The sequence below is a fragment of the Phasianus colchicus genome, chromosome 11 (assembly GCF_987193195.1).
Source record: "Phasianus colchicus chromosome 11, bPhaCol1.hap1.1, whole genome shotgun sequence".
Taxonomy (NCBI): Eukaryota; Metazoa; Chordata; class Aves; order Galliformes; family Phasianidae; genus Phasianus; species Phasianus colchicus.
Window position 1 is genome coordinate 17,304,732 of NC_143446.1, and position 21,127 is coordinate 17,325,858.

The window sequence follows — 21,127 nt, forward strand, 5'->3', positions numbered from 1 at the left end:
TGTGCAATCATTTTATTCTCTGTTGCAAGGTGCTGGGAAAACAACAGCTCCACTGCTCAGCTCAGTGTACTGTGTGGGGTACAGCACAGGAGAGGGCTCAGAGCCATTCTGTCAGGCCCACCTGGGTTGGCTGGAACAGCCCAAGGGAAGCCATGCCATGCTGGGGACTTTGCAGCAGAACCGTTTCCCTTCAGCAGTGCTCACTGCCCTTTACAAACCAGGGCAGAGCATCACCATTGCAACAAAAGCGCTGCTTAAATCCCAATGCATAGCCATAGAGATTTGGGAAGGCACCCCATCCCCTGTGTGAGTGACAGAAGATCCCCTGGAGAAGAGAACCCCCAAACTTGGGGCCAGGCAGCAGCAGAGCATTCTGTGTGTTGTCTTCCCAAAGCTGTTTCCTTCAGTTTTTGCCATCCAGACAGACAGAACCAGCTTTGCTACACACATGGCAACCAAATGAAATGGTTTCTTTAGCAACAACAAACCAAAGCACGTAAGAATTTTGCTCTCTCCCTTCCATGACTTCAGCAGCCCAGGTAACGCGGAGAAACTCCATGTGTCAGAGTTAAATGACCGCCTGCAGTGGGAACCAGACGTGCAATCCAGCGTGTGCTGCACAGTTATTTATTTATTTGGGGTCTGATTGATTTAAAGACTCCCCCTCGCCCGAGCAGCACTGTGGCACCATAACTCACTGCAGCTCTGATTTATGGTGTGTGTTGGAGTGATGCTGGCCGCTTCTGCCTGGCACAGGGCTGTGCCTCACTCCCTTCTTCTCATCACAGGGATCATTGCAGGGAGCAGAGTTAGGAGCTGTTGTTCCCTGCACTGCTGTTTCCTGTGCTGCTTCCCTTTGGAAATGCCCCATAGGATGAAGGAGGATAAAAATAGCAGCAGTCAGTGCAAGAGGGCTCCTCAGAAGGAGCTGTAATCATACAGAGCCAGATTCTGAGCTCCAGGTCACACACACACACACACACCACCAGTTGGTTGCCTTTAAAGCAGCACTGAATGAGGTCTCAGTCTCATGACTTCAGGGGATGGAGTCCTTCCTGAGATTTAGAAGATCCGTATGCTCCAGCTCTGTTATTTTATATCACCTCCTCCTGGATGGCCTCATTAAACCAGAGGCCCCTCCCTGCCCCATTATGAGGGCCCCTTTCCTTGGTAGGAATGTTACTTGTGCCACACAAAGAATTTACCAACTGCCTTTATAGCCCTCCCTGCACTAAATCACACTCCTAATGGATTGCCTGAGGTAAGAGCACCACTGTTTATTGTATTATTTTTTTAAATCCATTTAATGGCTGGGTCACACACAGCAGAGCTGCCGGGCTGAGCTCCGCCTCCTGCTGTGACAAATGGGACATTCTTTGGGGCTCCCCAACCCTCACCCTGGGCTGAAGCACGAGCAGCAGCCCCAGGTAAGCAGCCTTTGCCACCTGCATCCGATATGCGACTTCCACGCTTCTCAAATTTGGAAGATGTGTGTTTCTTCTGCCATCTGCAAAGAGCTCTGAGGCACGGCAGCCCTCCTCCAGCCCCAGCCAGCTCCGGGAGCTGTGACCGATTAATGCTTCCTAAAAGCTCCTGATGTGCTCTTATCAGCGTGTGCTACGCTGGGAATTTCACGGTGTTGAGGCAAAGGCTGTTGGCATTACACGGCTCACACGGTGCTGACTCACCTGCTGGCACTGACGTGGGGCTGAGTCGGGAGAGCAGAGCAGGACAGACCTCTGCTCTGCAGATTTCTGGTACGTAATGTGGAGATATAAGGAAGAGGTGATCTGTGCTCTGGAGCATCCTCTTCTGCAGGTTGGAAGAGTACTTACAGCTCCAAATGCTGAAGAAGAAGGTGAGGAAGGAATATGGCTACAGTGATAGAAAATCATGACATTTTCAAGGTAGTGGAAATAGCCAATAATCATGGTGGGAACTTCCTCTTGGTATCCAGATAGAGACATGCAGTACAGGAATAACACCATTATTTTCTAGCTTTACACTATGTGAAGACCACTGTTCTATAGAGATTGCTCTGTGCCATCATGAGTTTCCATCTTATTCCATAAGCAGGATCATTACACAGGTATGGCTTGTAATGCTTTGGATTCAGTATTTCTATGACAGCCATTTGGTGCTACTGATGACTTCAGTGAGCACTTTGTTCTTTGCAGAGACACAAACAAGCACTGAGAAAAGCACAGCAGGCACTTCCAGCACATTCCTAGGAGACAGGTGTAGGCAGGATCAGCGTTGGCCTCAACCCTGCCTAGAAAAGGGCTCCTTGCAGCACCAAGTGCTCATCCATAGAATCATATAATAGAAACATAGAATGGCCTGGGTTGAAAAGGACCACAATGATCATCTAGTTTCAACCCCCCTGTTATTTGCAGGGTCGCCAACCAGCAGACCAAGCTGCCCAGAGCCACATCCAGGCTGGCCTTGAATGCCTCCAGGGATGGGGCATCCACAGCCTCCTTTGGCAACCTGCTCCAGTGCCTCACCACCCTCTGTATGAAAAACTTCCTTCCATCAAACCTAAAGCCAACAAAAGGAGCCTCACTGCACCACCCAGCAGCAAAGTGGCACAACAGGTGAGTCTTGGACACATGGACACGGTCAGCCCAAGCGTTCCCCACCACTGCCCACAGCATCCCTCAGCTCGCATCCTCACTGCTCTGCTGCTCAGGCAGCGGTCGGTGCCACCCGCGCTGCTCAAGCTGTACCAGCACTGCCTGTCCCAGCATCACCAGCTGCTCACGGCCGCACCGCACAGCGCCTTTCCTGCTGCTTCTTATTCTTGGCACCCGCCGCTCTGACTCGCTTCCAGCTGAGGTTAAAGCATTTAGGAGTCTGTTTGCACAGTGTTTTTTTAATGCGACCTCTGGTTGTAACACACACTTCCCCCTGCACACACAAAAATACTCAAATTGCTCTTAGGTTAGTAACTGTCTCATATTCCCAAGCAAAAAGAAAAAAGAACTCTGGATAAGATTTCTTTCTTTGCGTTTTACCGATCATTTGGTTCCCATATTTCAACTTTGTATTTGGATTTGCATGGTCACAAAATGCCTCCAGCCAGGAAACATCAGCCTGTTTCCTAGCAGAGGATCAAACTACTGCTTGCAAAATAACAGCACTTTTATGCACCAAAAATACAGTTTGACCCTCAATTACATTTAAGTTCCATTAATCCCACTGGTGGGAATTCGTTAGCGCACGGCAACTGGAGGAGCTCCCAAGGGCTCTCACCAACACCTCCTGCACGGAGCTTCACCGCTTCCATGGCCACAGCACAGGGAAAACGTCACAGGAAGAGGACCCCAGTTCTGCAGCCACCACCACAAACCCCAAACCAGACCCTCAGGAACACGGCGGATTCACAGCCGTGGCTCTGCAGAACTGGGGTGCTCCAGTGACAGCTCGAAGGGAAGGCAAAGCGCTTCCCTGTTACCAAACAGTGGCATCTCCCAAAAAAGAGAGCTTTCAGATGGAAGTAAATTTTACTATTTTATTTGTGAAAAAACTACAAGCAGAATTCATAAATAGACATTTCTATTTAAAGCAGGAAAATGATAAAGTGGCTTCTAATAACAGTCGTGCACATGCCAGTAACAGGAATATATTAACATCTTTTATTTGCTAGACAAAGAGCAGTGTCCAATATAAATTTCTCGAAAACATTTAAGACCTGTGAATTTCTGACCAGTTCACAAAACCACCATTGACACTTTAGCATGAAGATTAAAACAAACCTAACAGGACTGTCAGCTCTAAAGACTTTACAGAGCGGAAAAACTTTCAGAAGCGTTATACAAGCTGTCTTTCTGGGCAAATGAAAAATATAGCTCGTATAATACATTAACATAAAAATCCACAAGATAAGATTATGTTTTGACATACTTAAACAAGCATTCTATATTTGTCTCCAACAAACAAAGCTAAGGAAATAATGTAACCATCTTTACACAGTAAATTAAGGTTACAAGTCATACACAAGAACAGAACTGCTTGCGCATTAAAAACTGTTCAGCTCCATTGTCATACTCTAAATGTTGGCTCTTAAAACCATTCGGTTACATACAAGCAAAGGTTATTATATAGTCAGCAATTAATAAGTTTTCAATAATTTAAGTTTATGGTAGAGCTTAAAAAAGTAGACTGAGAATGATCTTGGTAAGGCAGGTGAAAAATCTCAGTGGAAATAAACTCATGGAAGCTATCGCCGCTTTTTAGATCTGTCCAATTTGAGACCAGCAAGGTATTCCAATTAAAATAAATAGTCTGTTTGCCTAAAATGCTTTTGGATTCTTCCTTTGCATAACTACGTTAAACTGAGCGAGTCGGGCAAGCTGTGTGGGTATGTGTGTGTCTGTGCCAAATTGAAACTTAGCGAACGTAACACTGTGCTTTACTTACCTGCTGCTGTGCCACTGAACGCCCAGAGCCCGGTCCTTCCTCTAGACTAGTGTTTTGCTGGCTTGGTTGTTAGCCACACTCCCCAACAACAGCAGGAAACCTACGGACGCAGTGTGAACAGAATCCCATTTCTGGACACGTGCCTTGGGGTGCTGAGCTCAGAAACCAAGTGCAGAAGTGAATGCTGTCCTTCAAACCCACGGCACAACGGCCACGGACGAGGCCGGCTGAGTTGGATGCTTTGCTAGCAGTTCCTACCAAACGCAGAATTACAGGTCACTTGTCCCAAAGACATTTTCCCACTTATTTACAGTAAGCTGCTTTATCAAGGAGGCACACCCAAAATCAGATTTTGCTTACTGAACCAGTAGCCGATGAGTAGCCGGGTACCGCGTTAAAGCTCATCTACAGGTCCATCCATTTGAGAAAGAAGCCATTTCCTGGTACACACAATGCTTTTTTTGCACAAATTCCCAGATTCAACAACGAGTGGGAGCACACGGCTGACTTGAAGCACCAGGAAGAGCCCCACTGGAGGGACGTGCCGTGCGCTCGCACGCGCCGCTGGATCATGGGCACCATGCGCGCAAGCCTAATTGATAATGGATCGTTTATAAAGCAGTGCAAAATATACAAGTTCGGGGGCATCTTCAAAAAATCTCTCTTAAAAAATTATTCCAATACATTTCAGTAAAATAAATAAATATGGCTGACCAGTTTACCCTCCCTGAGACCCTTAAAGGAATAGTAAAAACTGGAAAAGGAATGTCTTTGCAATATCCCACTATTAATGTTAAAATGTGGATTGAGAAATTCATAGTATTTAAAACTATGTATAATAAATTGTCTTGATGCTCATAGGAAGCATCCGGTTTCCTTTGGTTCTTTAATAAATACTTTAAAAATGCTTAAAAAGGTAAAGACGGCCTACACCGCGGATATCAGCAGAATTACACTGGGGTGCCCATACGAACACACTGGGACCACCACCACCACCACCAAGGCACTGCCACCGCGTGCGCCCTCAGGCAGAGGCTGGGAAGGATCGGTGGCACCGCACGGCTTTCTGTCACTGTGTGAAAGGAACCTACATCTGCTACTCAAAACCACACGGATTTTAAAGGAAAGGTTACACCAGTTGCCTCCACAAAGAGAAACGCCTCTTGCTGAGCAAATAATTCACAATGTAACAGCCGGCACGGAGTTGTCATGAAAAAAAAAAGTGGCACTCTTTCATCATACCCCAAAGTTACGCATCGATGTTGACCAAAGCCACCGCCTCTGTGCCTTACTGCAAAACACTCTGGGGCCACTAAATAAAGAAGAAAAAAAAAAAGCAAAAGAGGTTTTTTTTCTACCTCTTCAGACTAGTGTTTTAGCAGGATAATGCATGGAAGGTAAACTGTAAAGCAACACTAACAGGCCAGGAAAAGGAATGACAGCCTGAATACATCAGAGCACGAAGGAAGGAGGTGCTGGTCACAAGCAGTGCCCAGCACCAAAGTTTTTCACTGTTTCTGCAGCGGGATACCAAGAGCACCTGCTGCCACATGCCTAACATCCCTGCTGGGTGCTGCTCAGCTGCTCTGGAGCACAGCTGGAATTGTGCTGAACAGCAATCCCACAGCACAGGACATGGAGCTGATGGCACCCATGTACGTGCTGCAGCGAGAAACAACCCCACAGCACTGCTGCCTGAAATCCCAAGCACAACTCCAGTTCTAGAGCTACCTCAGTTATTGATGCAGGTTTGAAAAACAGCCAAAATTCATTAAACCTAAGAATGCCAAACTTCTGTGGGATTGGCTGCGTATGACACAGCGATGCTCACGTTACCAAAGCACGTGGATCAGGGTGTGCTGACACCAGCCTGGCTCTGAGCACTCATGCTCCAGTTGGACACAAACCTGCAAAGCGCTGAGCCGAGTCACTCCAGTGCGAATACGAGCTGCCCTAGAGCAATTCTCTGATTTCACACCCCAAGGTATAAAAATCCAAACTGTGTTCAGTACACTTTAGCCACTGCTTAGGGAAGAAATGGGGAAGGAACAAGTCAAGAAAATGGGTCCTATCTAGGTTCGAACCTCCAGGAACATCCTCACCTACGACCAGTTCCATTTCAGTTTCAGCACTTTCACAGAAGGGGACTGTCTCAGATCTCTAACTGCTCAATATTTTGTTTTCACTTCACAGTGTTTCAAGCACCAGCGTTTCCATGTATTGGTTTCAAATAACCCTTTATATATATTTATTTATATATATATTTATATATAATTTATATCAAAACTGATAGTACACAGTATAACTGGAAGAAGAACTGAACTTAAAAAGGATATGTTGAGAGAGGATGGAGTTTGTGAATGCAATAAATAAAGCCCCCTTCCCTCCCCACCCGCTCCCTATCCCAAAACAAAAGTCGTAACGTTCATGGAAAATTGTGCACAGCAGATATTATAAAAAGTAGATTCAGGAGCACATCCAATTATAAATGATTGTTAGGAAAATCATATAAAACAATGGAATACATAAAAGTGTCAAGAGTAATCATTAGGGTGAGAAATTCCTTGGTGGCCAGATGCCCACGGCAAGCAGAAATTATCCTGGTTGCATCAGTAAGAGGTCGATGTCCAAGGAAGTGTGTTCAAGCACAGAAGAGGCTTTCCAGGATGTGAGCAGCGTGGGCAGGTGGAGTGTTTGAATTTCATACCCTGATTCATAGTTTCCACAACTCCATGTGCAACTTTCAGAAAGATTCATCATTGACTGCTGACATGTCCCCCTTTGGCGTGGAGGAGCGGGACGAGCCCTTGTCTGTGCTCTCAGAGCCCGAGCTGCTCTGATTCTGTTGTTCTGAGCCTGCACTGGAGGTCACTGTAGAAGATGACGTGGAAGAGGAGCGAGTCTTTTCCTTAAAGTCTGTGATAATTACCGTGACATTTCCCACTGTGACTGCCAGCTGTTGTGCAGTACTTCTGTCCACATTTTTCAGTCTGGGTCTAGAATAAATGAGAAAACGTTTATAAACAAAATGAAAACAAATGAGAAAGGAAGCGTTTATTAGAAAAAAAAACAAAACAAAACAGTATTCAACAAGTTTGGTGGCCTTCCTTCCACTTGCCTCCACAGACTGTAACAATTGGGAAGAGAACCCAGGCAGCAGCAAATGCTGCACAGTAGAGGACACAGGTCTGACCTCCTGCTCCCTGCAGCAGGGTGTTCCATCCCAGGGGGAAGACCTGTCTTGTAGAGCAAACGGTGCCATGCTGCTGACGATTATCTTCCACCATCTCTGCCGGAAAGCAGGACACTAAACCAGAGCCAAGCAGACAGGAGTCAGGGAGACCTAGGGATCTCCTCCCTAAAGGGAGGATGAAAGGATTCTGTTATCTAAATTCTCCATCTCCCCATGCGCCCTGATGTTATGAGACAAGGCTGTGACTCCGCAGTACAAAGCCACATTAAAGCAGTCAAACACTGCTCTTTCATTCCCATATTGGAGCTTTGCAGCTGCAAACAACACGGGCACTGGGACAACTTGGCTCCTCTTCCAACCGCTTCAAGCTTCTACAAATCAGATGCCCAATCAGCCTGTGTGTGAAATCGCTCAGAACATTCCCTCTGGAAACAAAGCGACTGGAAATAACATCCAGAACACACAATAATATTTCTTGCAGCTAGCTCTTTGGGTTAGAGGAAAAAAAAACAACAGAAAAGAAACTGATATTTATAGCTTAGGATTATCTCAGTAATTTGCATGCTGTGCTATCATTCAATTAGTAATGCAGCTAATAAGGGTCTAGACTCTAGGAAGCTGACATCCACGTGTGCTTCGGGGCTGGTCCAAAGCCCTGATACAACAAGCCTCGGACACTCCTCCAGCTGCCAACCAATTCCAAGTCAGCTGCAGCAACTGCTGTAATTTACTGCTTTTCCTCCTAATTAAAGGTCAGACTTAAGCAGTGGAATATTCTCAGTAGGGAAATTAAAAAGGAGAGTCTTTATACTTCAGTGAAAAGTAGCTTGCTGAGAACTGCCTTATTCCAAGAGATGGAGGGAAGGATAGCTGCAGCTTTTAAACCAATTTTCTCTTTGTCTACGGCATATTAGGCTAATGCAGCCTAAACAAAAAGAAAATTAAGCTGATTTTGTATTTGCCATGTATACTTGTTGGCTCACAGTGCTAAGTTAACAAGAAGGAAGTCCTTAAAAAGTTAATCCATGTGGTATTCCAGAACTAGACAGAATAGAAAGAAGCGTTAAGGATCAATGTACAGCTTCAGGGATAGACAACTGTACTGCTGCAGACTTCCTTAACAAAAACGAAGCAAATACAGCACAAGCAGTATTTTCGTATCAAACCTAGAAGGTGTTTCATACAACAAGTTGTATATTTCTAACAAGTACAGCAGGAGCAACAATTCTAATAGCTTCAGAACACAACCAGAATGCTAACTGCATAGGAATACCCACGAGTAGAACTTCCCAGTCTTCTCAACCCAGCAGCAATGACACACACGTCCACGTGCACACGTTGCACATACGCACTTGCTAGAGTGAGCAAGTGTAGCATAACCACAGACCAGATGAGATGATGTCACCCCATTTGTGGGTGACAAGGAAGGGCAGCCAGCTCAGCAACTTCTGGGGTTTCCGTCAGCTTTTGATAACATCTCAGATGAGCGCTGCCCCAAAGCATCAGCACTGAATGCAGTGGTAAGCGTTCCCGGAAGCGTAGTACACATACGTATTTTCCTCCTCAAACCCTGAGTTCCTCTAGGAAACCCAGCTCTTCCTGTAATTGGGCTGGGGCAGTTGTTTTCTCTCTTACTCAGCCCAAGAAATGCTGGCCCAGATAAACAGACCTTGCCGCCTCCACCTCCTGACAGCACCAAACATGAGCTCCTGCTACAGCTTCTCCAAAGCCACCACTGACCAAACACACTGATGCTTCACATCCTCTTTTATAGCTGAAAAAGTTTATGGCCAAGTAAGAAATGCAATTCAAAACAAAGAGTGCAGGACAATGCAGAATAAACAAAGGTTCTGTCAGAAATAAGCATGGCCAGGAGCTCAAACAGGACTCCTTCAAAGAGTTACCAAAAAATGCTAAAAAACTTGGGCATGAAAACCAATAAAACCAATAAAAAAGTAACCTGGAACTCCGTAAAAATCAGGGCCTTGAAGAGATGACTGACAATGCTCCTGAGGGCACTGAGCTGTAAGTTAAGTTCCACTAAACTAAGCACTTAGAAAGAGAGTTTAATATTCAAAGGAGATTATGTATCCCCTAAAAATAGTCCAGGTAGACCTGATACTTCTAAGGATTAATTAGGAATGACAAAGTCTTGTCACAAAACATGAACTAGATAACTCTGCAGTAGACGGAACGACTCCTTTAAGGAGTGAAAACAATTATTTGATGCAATCTATCAATATAACATTATCTCATTAGTCAAGTGCATTGAGACTCCTGCATCCTAAGCTTTGAAGGAAGTACTGTTTCAAAAAGAACTAGAAAAAAAAAATCACTGCAATAAAGCTGTACTTCTACAACCAGCCCAAGAACACAGACTTAAATCTTTGGGCATTGAGGAAGACAGATGGCAGGAGTCACCACAAACAGCTCTGTCTTCTCGTTTTAGCACAACAAATCTCACAACACCTTTCCTACATTCAAATGAATTACTCTATAAAGGACAGCCACTGTTAAATACTTTCATTCTATTATTTACAATCATCCAAGACAGTTTTCTGCAGTCACGTCTTGCCAATCTCAATGCTAATACAACAGTGAAAATCATACTTCTCATGTACTTCACGACTGTTTGCAGCTAACTAACGTTGCCTCAGTTCACAAAGCTTCACTGGAAAACACCTCTGAACACCACTAAAAGACAATTTTTATGTAGCCCACGCAGAGAAAAGTGCCCAGCTGAATTCTGCTTCTTGCAGCTCTTCAAGAACATAAAACCTGTATTTTGATTCCCAAGTTTTGATTTATGAAGTAGAGCACAAGACACTACTTAAGGAAAACAAGCATGGAGTATCAGTGTAGGCAAGACTAGGATCAAACCTCTCCCCATAAACAGCTGCTCATTTCAGATAGGTAAACAAAACCAACCATTCATGCTTTTTATTGACAGCAAGATTCCAACAAATCTGCTCACGCAGTCTTAACTCCAGCACACTCAGGGAATTACCCTGACAATTACCGTGACTTAATTACAGGTAAGGAAATAAAAAAAAAAAGTAAGCCTTCATTACTGCTATCAAATGGTGGCAAGAATTTGACCAAGATCAGTATGATGACTGATGAATTCAGTCCAGCCAAGACACATTACTGCCTGAGTGACATATGATTTAAGCAATGAAATGAGAACTGAGTGGCTAGCAGAACAAGTATTTCCAATGCTTGAATCTGTCCTCACCAGAAGAGCGTTTGAGAGCTTACACATGCACAGCCAAGGAAGGTCTTGTCACACTGACTGTACCAGATCCTGTCCTTTAGACAGTACTGTCAGCCCACCAAAAGAGCAGTGTCTGCTATCTAATACAATTCTCAAATATTAAGAGCTTAAACGTTTTCCACAAAGTTACCTTGAAGTGTGATTTGAGTCGCCTGTCTTTGTTGTAGTATTCCCAGACTGTATGCTGTTTGCTTCGCTAGGAGGATCTTTCACAATATCTGACTTTGGTCTGTAAGAATTAGAAGGAAGAGGGGAGATCATGTTAGATTAACATTCAAATCAATCAATCAATGCACAGCACTGCTTAAGTCACACCACATTTAACACTGCACCCTTGAAACTTACTTAGTCTTCTTGTTAGTGTTCTTCTTTGTGACGCTGGGACTGATTTCCTTCTCTTTGTCAGGTTTTTCTTTATCTTGTTTTTCCACTTTCTCCTTCTTCTCCTTCTTGGGTGGTGGTGGGGTTGCATACTGCTGAGCAACTTGCTGTGCCACCAACTGAGAGTTTATCCTAGGTTTTCTACAATGATAATAGAAAGATCTGTAGTCAGACTTTGTAAAGCAATAATTACAGAAAGCACTGCAAAGATTTATTTCAGCAACTGGGGAAGAATACCTCACTTAAGAAATACCACGTGGATGCCCTCATTTCATGTTGAGTACTACTGTTGCTACCAAACAAGACACAAGTGTTCAAATTAAGAAATGCTCCCAACTGCTGTTCCACCATTTTCAGCCTCATCTAACACTCTTAAATATAATGCTCCCTTTCTCCCACCCATTTCATGAAAACACAGCCCAAATTTAGACAACAGTGAAAAGCAGCTTCCAAGAAGTTGCCAACCACACTGCATGGGCTATTCTTCAACAGAAGGAACAGAGGTAAAGACAAAAGTCAGTTCCCTGATGAATATCAGGCTCCAGCTGTATTTTTTCAAATGAGTTTCTGGTGCACTGATGCAGCAAGCAGTACATGTAACAAAGAACAAGAGAAGGTAACTGAGATGGCTTTGTCCCAAACGCCAGGATTGAAATTCACAGAAAACAAACAGGCATTCAGCACCCTATAGGGAGAAAGGCTGTGCCAGCCCCCAGCACGTTGTCCTCATACCATTGTCTGAAAGCCCTGTGTGGAGCTCTGGGATATATACAGTTCACACTTGGGTTGAAAGAGAAGCAAAAGAGTCAACTCCTCCAAATCACAGTGAGGTCCTCAGCACAGGGCAGGAGGAATGGCTGCTCACCATCACAACATGTGGCAACCCAAGGCAAGGCACCAGGTTATGCCATGACTGCCACAAGAGCTTGAGTCTGAGCAAGGACAACAAGCAATGCACAGGTCAAGCAATGCACAGCAACAAAATTCACAGGCTGGAGCCAGGAAGAAAAAGGGAACACAACAAAGGTAAGCAAAAAGTCTTGCAAAGACAATTTCAAATTATGATTTATACAAAAAACAAAACAAAAAAACACCAAGGCATGCAAGAACCTGATACTCCCTCAGTCCCTAGTAATTCATACCTTGGTTTCTTCTACATTCCTCAACCAAACTTTTATCTCAGCAACTTGCCAGCTCACCCTCTGGTCCAGTACAGAGCAGTACCATTATACCACAAAGACCTACACCCTCCCTGTGGCTTTGGAGGGGAAGGAAACAGAGCTGTCAACCCTATTAGGAGCTGAACTCTAATTGCAACAGTTGTTGATGCTTGTCCACGTTGCTACACTGGTTACAAGCACAGCTCAAGCTTTATGCAGGTTAAGGAAGACTCAAGGCAGCACACAGCTGACACTTGCATCAACATTGGGACAGTGGCAACTATGGGGAGCCACGACCCCCAGACAGCTCCCAGGTTGTTCTGAACCTGTCTGCACTGCAGTTGGAACCCTGACAAACCCTATTAGCCTGATCATCACCTACATCATTAATGCCGCCCTGGTCTTTGGTCCTGCTCAGTATTACAGGGCACAAACCCAAGACACTACAAGCACCCAAAGAGAACTTGTGGCTGCTGCCCTACAAACAGGGCAGCCTGGTCAGCCTGCTCCAGCAACAGACACCACCAACCTCCAGAGCCATCTCTGGTGTGGCTGCTCTTCCTACAAATGTATGTTGAGCCATATCTGCCCTAACGCTTGATTTTTATAACAAGTTTTTGCTAAGTCTACAAGCTGGAATTGGGGTAATCTATGTCAACACCACCACCATTTGCATTTTTTCATGCAGTACTGAAGCTATTATGCATTTTGTGCTACAATCTGCACATGTTTTCTAGAGAACAAAGAATCTGGATTTCAGCCTTCAGTAAATATGGTGTACCAATAATTATCGTGCAGGAAAGCTCTGCAGATCAGACCAAGCAGTTCCCTGTTCTATTCAACAGTTTACAGAACAGCAGAGGTGTTCAGCACCGTGGCATCTAGAATCCTGGTATACAGCAACTTCTGTCTGCCGACTGTAAATAAGCATGCAACAAAGCCTTCTGTTATACAGAGAAGTTACTCAGATGCAGCCACATGCAGCTGGCAGCAGCAGCTTGTCTGAAGCAACCTGCTGACCCATCACTCCTCCAGGAGCAGAAAATTATGACATTTTTCCTTGCCAGCAGCTAATTCAATTAAATAATAATAATAATAAAGGATGTTCGTGCATTGTTTCCTGATTTTCACTTCCTATACCTTAAAAAGTAATGTGAAAAATCCCGAGCATCAAGGAACCTTGAAAGGAAAGGCAAACACCATCTCCCTGTATGATTAACCCCACAGCGTGGAGCTGCCTCCCGTGCCACACTCGCAGCAATCTGCTGTTCACCCAGGCAGGTAAATCAGAACCTTGGGCTGTGTGTGGGAAGTCCCAGCTCAGGAACCTGAGAGCAACACTTTCCACGTCTCTCTGTTTTTAATTCTGTTGCTGTTTGTGATGTTATTCTCAACCTTAACAGCTACTGAGGTGTAGTTCATGTTGCTTGAATAAAGATTTGAATTTTAAAGGGGAAATTCTTTTTAATGACTGGCCTTAGTTGATAAAAGAACACAAGTCAGAACACCAGTTCAGCAACTGGCATAACAGCAGTAATAGCACCAGCAGTAACCACCGCCTTGCAGTCAGGCCGCAGTGCTGCTCCAGCCAGGACCTGCTGCTTAGAGGCCCTTCACAAGCAGCCAAACAAAGCAAGCACAACAGCATGTTTCCAGCACAGCAAGCCACAACCATAGTAACCACAACCAAAGGATGTGTGTGCAATACCCCAGCCTCATTCCGAGCACAGCCCTGTCCTGCAGCACGCCTTCCAGGAGCAGCAGCAGCACTGCTGGGTGACAGCCCACACTGGGCACCACTCACCTTGCCTTCCTGAGTGCAAGCAATGACATAAAGCTAGTGGGAAGATCCAAGTACCATTCCCACAAGGACTACAACAACTTTGCATCCCTTCCAGAACATGAACTCATAAAAACAGAAGGAACCCTTGTTGCTGCTTTTTTTTTTTTCCCCTTCAAATTTCTTTTTTCCTTTCTTTTCTCAACATTACAATGTGGCTGAGTGTCCCTCACCCTAATTCTGCCAAAAAAAAAGTGCCAGATGGGAACAATCTCCAAAGAGAATGCTTCAACTCTAATACACCATTATTATCTTAATATAAGTTATCATTCAAGCAGAATAACCTGAACAGAAACTTAAAGCCCCTTCCAAATTTTCTGTATGACAGAGAGCCTCAGAAATGAGCATTAACCATTTTAATCCCAAATCTGCTCACCAGCTTGCTGTCTGTAACATGAAAACAAATCATACAACCCATGAACATATTCAGGCAACAAAAATTAAACCTCATCTCAGCCTCTTCTAAACAGAACACCAATATCTATCTCATCATTCAGCTGAATGTCATCATACACACAACACAGCTAACAAATCCCAGTCTCCACAATAAATGTCCTTGAAGAGATGCAACACTGCATAGTGGTCTCAAACACATCTAAGTTGTTGCTAGCAACAAAAAGGTCAGAATTACTGTAGTGATGCCAACAGCATAAGAACAATTTGTCAATGCAAGTGTCCACAATAAGATGGCTTCCCTTTACCTGGCATTAAGTTGGCTTTGCTTGGGCAATTTCCCCCTATTAATGTGACAGTCTGGATAAAGACCCAACTGTGAAGATGCAATCTCGATGTGACATAAATGAACACTGCCTGTGTTTTCAGAATCCAGTGACAAGGATTGGCTTCTCCCACCCTAAAACTAAGCACAATTAAACTATGCTTTCAAAGGTGCATTCAACCAATTGCTTCACAGTAATTATAGTGTTCAACTGCAGCTGACCACAGGAGAAAGTAATTGCAGCAAAGAAATTGTGATTCATGAGAAAGCTGAACATATTTGGCTATTATTTAGAGTATGATTCGGGCAACCAGGTCTTCACCTCGTGTTGCACACAAATACTCCCAGCTACCACAGAACATCTCAAGTCGTAAAGGACCCACAAGGAACACAGTCACACTCCTGACTGCAGAGAGGACCGCCCTACCCCTTCTCTAACAGAGCTGGGCTGTACCCTGGGATGTCCCATTAAGTGACACTGAGTGAGACCAAGAGGAAGCGCCCAAAGTGCAAGTCCTTCTACCAAGGGCTCCCACACGTTGCTGTGCTCCCAGAACAAGAAAGCACCATACTCCTAAGGTTCTGCCAAGCATCTCCCTGTGCACTTCCTTCCAGATCTTCAGACTCGCCTTGGGAAACTCGTTTCAGGGCTGAAAATAGAGCACAAGGACTGCACACAGATCACACCACGCGTTCAACATGTGCTATTTACTCGGAGCTGGATTTGCAGGGGGATAAAGGAGGATAAGTCTCACCGTATTTTTCATGTGACCCTAATTTCTGTATCTGTTTGGGATTTCTCTGATCCTGCTTTCTCGACACATCACAAACCACCCATCTCCTGAAGACACAGCGTGGAAACCGCAGCCTGCTTTACAGCCACAGCAGCACACACGGGGACTCTGGCAATCCCAGCAATGTGGATCTAATTATAATTGCTCTTACTTTCCTACAACTCTGTTATCAGAAGAATGAAAGTAGCATCAAGTGGGATTTCAGAGTCAAAAGCCTCATGTAACATGAAGTACTGAGGATTTGGGTAATTTCATGCTGTTCGAGCTTTGATGCAAGTGGTGATACAGCAGACCTCTGAGAGGCTCTCTGCTTCTTTTGAGGAAATCTGTTTCATATGCAGTGCAGTGTAAAGTTGAAGTACATGATTATTTTAATAATCCCAGCAACATGAGTGTGTCTCTGCTCAAAGGAAAAATGGGACTAAAAGTATTGATGTGTTTATGAAACCACTAGTGTCAGAACAATGGTACACTAATCCCACTTCAGAGAAATTCTGCAAGAGAGGTTAGGAACCAACCCATGGACACATCCAACAGAAAAAGAATAAAATTGCCTCCTTTAAGGAACGTTACGCCTGGAAGTACCTAAACTTTAGAGAAATTAAGCCATACAAACAACGGGATGAGAACTCCATGCATGCGTGTTTTCCAGCTCAGTTGTGGTGACCACACAGCCTTTTTCAGCAGCAAGAAAAGAGATGAATGAACAAATTGCCCTTAGTGTACAACTACACAGCATTACAGGAGCCGTGTAAAGATACCTGTGGTTCCCCATGTAATACAGGAGCACAGGACAGCAGCAGCACCAAGAACAAAAGGTCAAACAGCAAGAAACATATGACTGAGCATTACTCTGTTGAAAGAGGGGAGTTTTCCTTCTGCACTGACTGTTTGAAGTAGATGTTTAAAAATAAGTTAACCCAAGGAAGATCTAATTTTGGGTTGCAGGTTTGGGGTTTTCATGAGCAAGACACAGTTGGGTCTACGGGAAGGACAGGCTTTGCTGTAAGCTGTACACACGAGGACACAGCAAAGCATTATGTACAACTACCAGCATTAGGTCTGAACGTTTTAGAAAGAAAAAAGTGCAAGAAAACAATGACTTCACACACACAAAATCACTGTTCACCACAGATTACACAGAGTCCATTTAAAAACGCATGGCCACCTATGGTGAGCTTCCAGCACACCCTCAGCCACTGCCAAGGGCCCACCTGCTGCCTCCTGTGTGCTCTGCAAAGGGCAGCAATGTGCAGACACAGCACAGCCAGGACTGCCAAGACAACCCCTCCTTTTACTACTTTTTTTTTTTTTTTTGGTTCTTAGATTAAGAATTAAAAGGTTATTAAATTAAACACAAGCACTACTGGAGAAAGCATTTACTGGAAGCTGCCCGCTCGCTGCCCATCCGTCACTCTGTGGTGTCAGAGGCTCTTTCAGTGATGCCTGCAGGAACGTGCAACTCTTACCAGGAACCTCAGCATTGGCTTTTTCCTTACTATTTGGGCACATTTACAAATCATGATGCTCACCAGCTGGAGAAGGAGCTCAGCAGCAGGAGTATCAGCATACAAATTACATTGTGAGGATAAAGCCAGAGAGCAGGGATGTCTAGGGAATGGCGGGGAGTGTTTGTCACTGCAGAAGCACCCTTACAGCTCTCCCTGAAGTCCACCTGCTTGCCACCAAGGGACAGAGCTCGAAACCCCGAGCACAAAGAGCAGCAAAGAGAGCTCCTGCTGCACTCAGGAGTGATGAGCCATCTTCCTCTGCAAAACTGCACTTTGAGAGCAAAACCCCTCCTTTTGCAACAACTTAAAATTGTTTTTGCAGGGAAGAAGTTCTACAGCAGTAGGAAAACCCACAACTGAGTTCATATAAAACCAGATGCAGCCGTAAACGTAAAAATGCAACCAAGTCTGAACTTGAGATGATGGCCCCGAGATTACTGACTCTTTTTCCTTAGGCTATGTTCTTTGGTCACCAAAACTGCAAAAGCTGCAGCACTGTTTCTTCTGGCACCTCCATCCAGACATACTTCTCTGCAGAACTACCAAATGATCCCTGATTTACAACTTCTAAAATTGTCAGGGAAAATTCACTGATCTCAGCACAAAATTTACTCGCCTGCTATCACCCAAAGGATGATAAAACCAAAGCGATTTCACTCGCGTGTCAGAAATAAGCTGCTCTCACTAGCAAAAATTGGAAAACAGTTCATAAAGCTGGCAGCAACCACAATGCGTGTAATAAAATACTCAGATTTACAACAAAACAATTCCTTGAATGCTCCTTCCTTTTGGACTCGTTATTGAGCTGTGTGTAATCCTGTGGAAAGCAAACAGTCCCCCAACTTGCTATCCTGCAGCAAGGTGCACCGGCAGCACAAAGGCTGACAGCTCTGTGCTTAAAACAGCTGAGCCATTCCTCTGGAGTCCCCGTGTTGCAGAGCTACCTGCAGTGCAGGGATGTGCCAGTTCATTGGTGTGAGATCGTGCTGTGCTCATGGCACAGCAGCACTCCGCATGCTTGGGGAAAAAAAGATTTCTCTATCATTTACCAGCCAGGCTCAATTCACACAGCAGCACGATGAGACGCTACCTGTTCTACAGCAGATGCTGAACAGTCTCTGTAGGCCCTAAATCTCCAGGGATGGCATGAAAAGGAGCCAAGTGAGCAAGGTGGTGATTTTAATTCAGCTACGTCAGGAAGGCTTTATCTCATGAGAGAAGCTGAGCTCTGCCACAGCACACACTGCACAGAAACGGTTGCTGCCTGTGGTCCAAGAGGAAAGCTCCCTGCCCAGTGGAGCAGCATGCTCCCCTAACACTGCATGGAATACCAGATGCTCTGAGACAAGGGTGCAGGCAGGCATGCCTTTTTATAAGGCGACCATGTGCCTTCGAGCCTTATTTCTTCTTATGAGATAAACAATGAGAACAGAACACAGACAGGCGAGTGAAACCCACCGTGCCTGATCACAGCACTCTGCTGGGGAAGCCTAAGGAGCCCCCAGCTGCAGCTCTGCCACTGCTCCCGCACCTGCATCAGGCAAATCAGCACTGCAGCCCCAGGAGCACCACTCTGGCTTTTCAGAATTATCGCTCCTGGGCTGGAGGAACTGACTTCAGTTCAGCTCTTCCCCACCTAACGTTTATTTGTATAAAGCAGACCCACACAAACATACAGAAATACAATCAGCTGCCCTCTTTCTGGACTCCAAGGAGGGAAAGAGAGCAAGCTCTGTTAGACGTTCTTCCTTTGAATTCTCCAAAACAATCCTGGTGTTCCATCACACAGCAGCAGTTATCATTGCTGAAACCTACCAGCTCAGCCAGAAACCCGCGCCAGCTGCAAATCACCACGACCAGCCCAGCACCATCACTTAAAGTCATTTTCCATTTAAAGAGCCTCCCATCAGTGCCCGAGCAGCCTTTCATTACCCATCCCACTTAATACCCACAATCTCTCCACAGCTCACTCGCTCGTCTCCACTGACCGAGCAGCACAGGGACTGCTGCGTGCATTATTGGGATTCCTGATGCTTTCTCCCTACCGGCACAGAGCTGCCCTTGGCCGCGTGCCCGACCCACAGCACGCTGAGGACTGGCAGCCTCATGCAAGGCAGCAGCTGAGTGTGGACACACCGAGCCCAGGGCACTGCCAGCAGCTGCACAGAACTGCAGGAGGAGGAGATGTATGCACAAATGCTGTGGTCACCCACTGAGAGGTGAGCACACATAGCAAGAGTAGTGACAGCACTCAGCGTGCTGCTGGAGCTCCAGGCTGGTCCTGCAAGTGAAGATCCTTTATTTAGAAGGAAGCAGCAGACCACATGCAATTAGCAGACAGGCGCACGTTTAACGTTGTTCCTAACGAAGAAAGGCAATGAAAGCAAAACTGGTTTGTAGATGAATGAAGTACAGATGTGCTAGGGAGAGCTTTCTTGGAAATGGAAGAACACACAAAGTATCTCTGAAGTTTCACTTCCCCCATATAGCAACACACACCAGAAAGCCCAATCACAGCACACGGTGCATCCCCCCCCAGCCCCTCACACCTTGCCTTCTGTACCGCACACCAAGACTTTCTACACTTACATCTGATGCCACATTACAGATTTTTATGAATACTCAGAAAATGATAAAAGATTCCTAACTCCACAGCTAAATACAGGAAATTTTTATGCACAGTGTTACAGAGTATTTTGCTGCTGATAAAATAAGGAGCGTGTGTTTATAATTCCAAACACAACACCAGAACTACTAAATTAAAGTCCTGACAACCACCACTGAGCAGTCAGATGGGGGCAGGTTTGGTGCTTCAGGTGTATTCCCACACCATACCACCCAGGCACCTCAGTACCACCTGTATTTATCACTTTGGTTCATTTCCATCTAACAGCGGGGAAGCTGCGGCAGTGACTTACCCCAGGATGACTACAGCAGAAGAAAATACATAGAGGTCTTCCGATCCTCAAGATCACACCACATCAGAGATGCACATCTACCAGATTACAGAAATTACTCGTTGCTACAGATTTGCAGAAATGAGTCAGTGAGATACTACCATCTCACATTGCTTCCTCTTCTAATTTCTTCCTGGATTTGTGTGGCTAATTGTTTATTCCAAGTAAAAGCAAGCTAAAAACAGAACCATGTTCTTACTCAGATTCAATGCACAAAACAGCATGCACTGCCTTGAGCAGCCAACTGAGTGCAGACCCCCACACCGCACTAAAGCCAGGGAGAAAATAGAGTCAAAGCCTCCCAGGTTGGCCCAATGGTGCAACAAACCATAGAGAAGAAAAACAGAAAATATTCCCCCCTTATCTTAATTGCCAGAGTGACTCCCAGAAGCAGCAAGCTGCAGGATCCCATCAACAGAAGGCTTTTGTGCTGGGACAGGGCCAGCAGCACCCTGACGTGTGGATCCAGTGCCCAGAAGTCTTCAAAGATTCAGTGGAAACTTAGAAAGCAGCATAGGTTTAAGTTTGCTGCTTGAAAATCATTACCTGTACTAGGAACACTGGAGGCACACCAAGTCAAAAAGGCAGAAGCAGCCACTTACAGTAAATACTGCAATAACAACTTAAAGAACCACAAGCTTTCCAGACACATTTCCTCAAAACAAACAACCCTGTGAGTATCACAAAAAGATGAATGGAAATGATCACTATGGCACAAGCACAAAAGCAGAGAGCTCTCCTGCACACGTTCATTTCAACAGCAGACAGCGTTAACTCGGAACCCGCTGCCTCACTGCCCTGGGATGCACAGGGGCCGGCTTTGGGTTGGTGCCTGTTTATTTTGCAGCTTCCCTGTTTATGTAGCTCCTTTCCTCTG

At 45.2% G+C, this 21,127-nt stretch overlaps 1 protein-coding gene across 1 annotated transcript in view; it reads right to left on the minus strand.

Moving 5' to 3' along the window:
- Positions 1-3,509: 3,509 nt before the first annotated feature.
- The window catches only part of RYBP (RING1 and YY1 binding protein), a 34,252-nt gene continuing 16,634 nt past the window's right edge, over positions 3,510-21,127 (minus strand). The window contains exons 3-5 of the mRNA XM_031605804.2: positions 11,235-11,411; positions 11,020-11,118; positions 3,510-7,418 (exon numbers count right to left, since the gene is read on the minus strand). Of these exons, the coding sequence (XP_031461664.1) occupies positions 7,166-7,418; positions 11,020-11,118; positions 11,235-11,411 (529 nt within the window). The 3' untranslated portion in view covers positions 3,510-7,165. The remainder of the gene's footprint in view (positions 7,419-11,019; positions 11,119-11,234; positions 11,412-21,127) is intronic.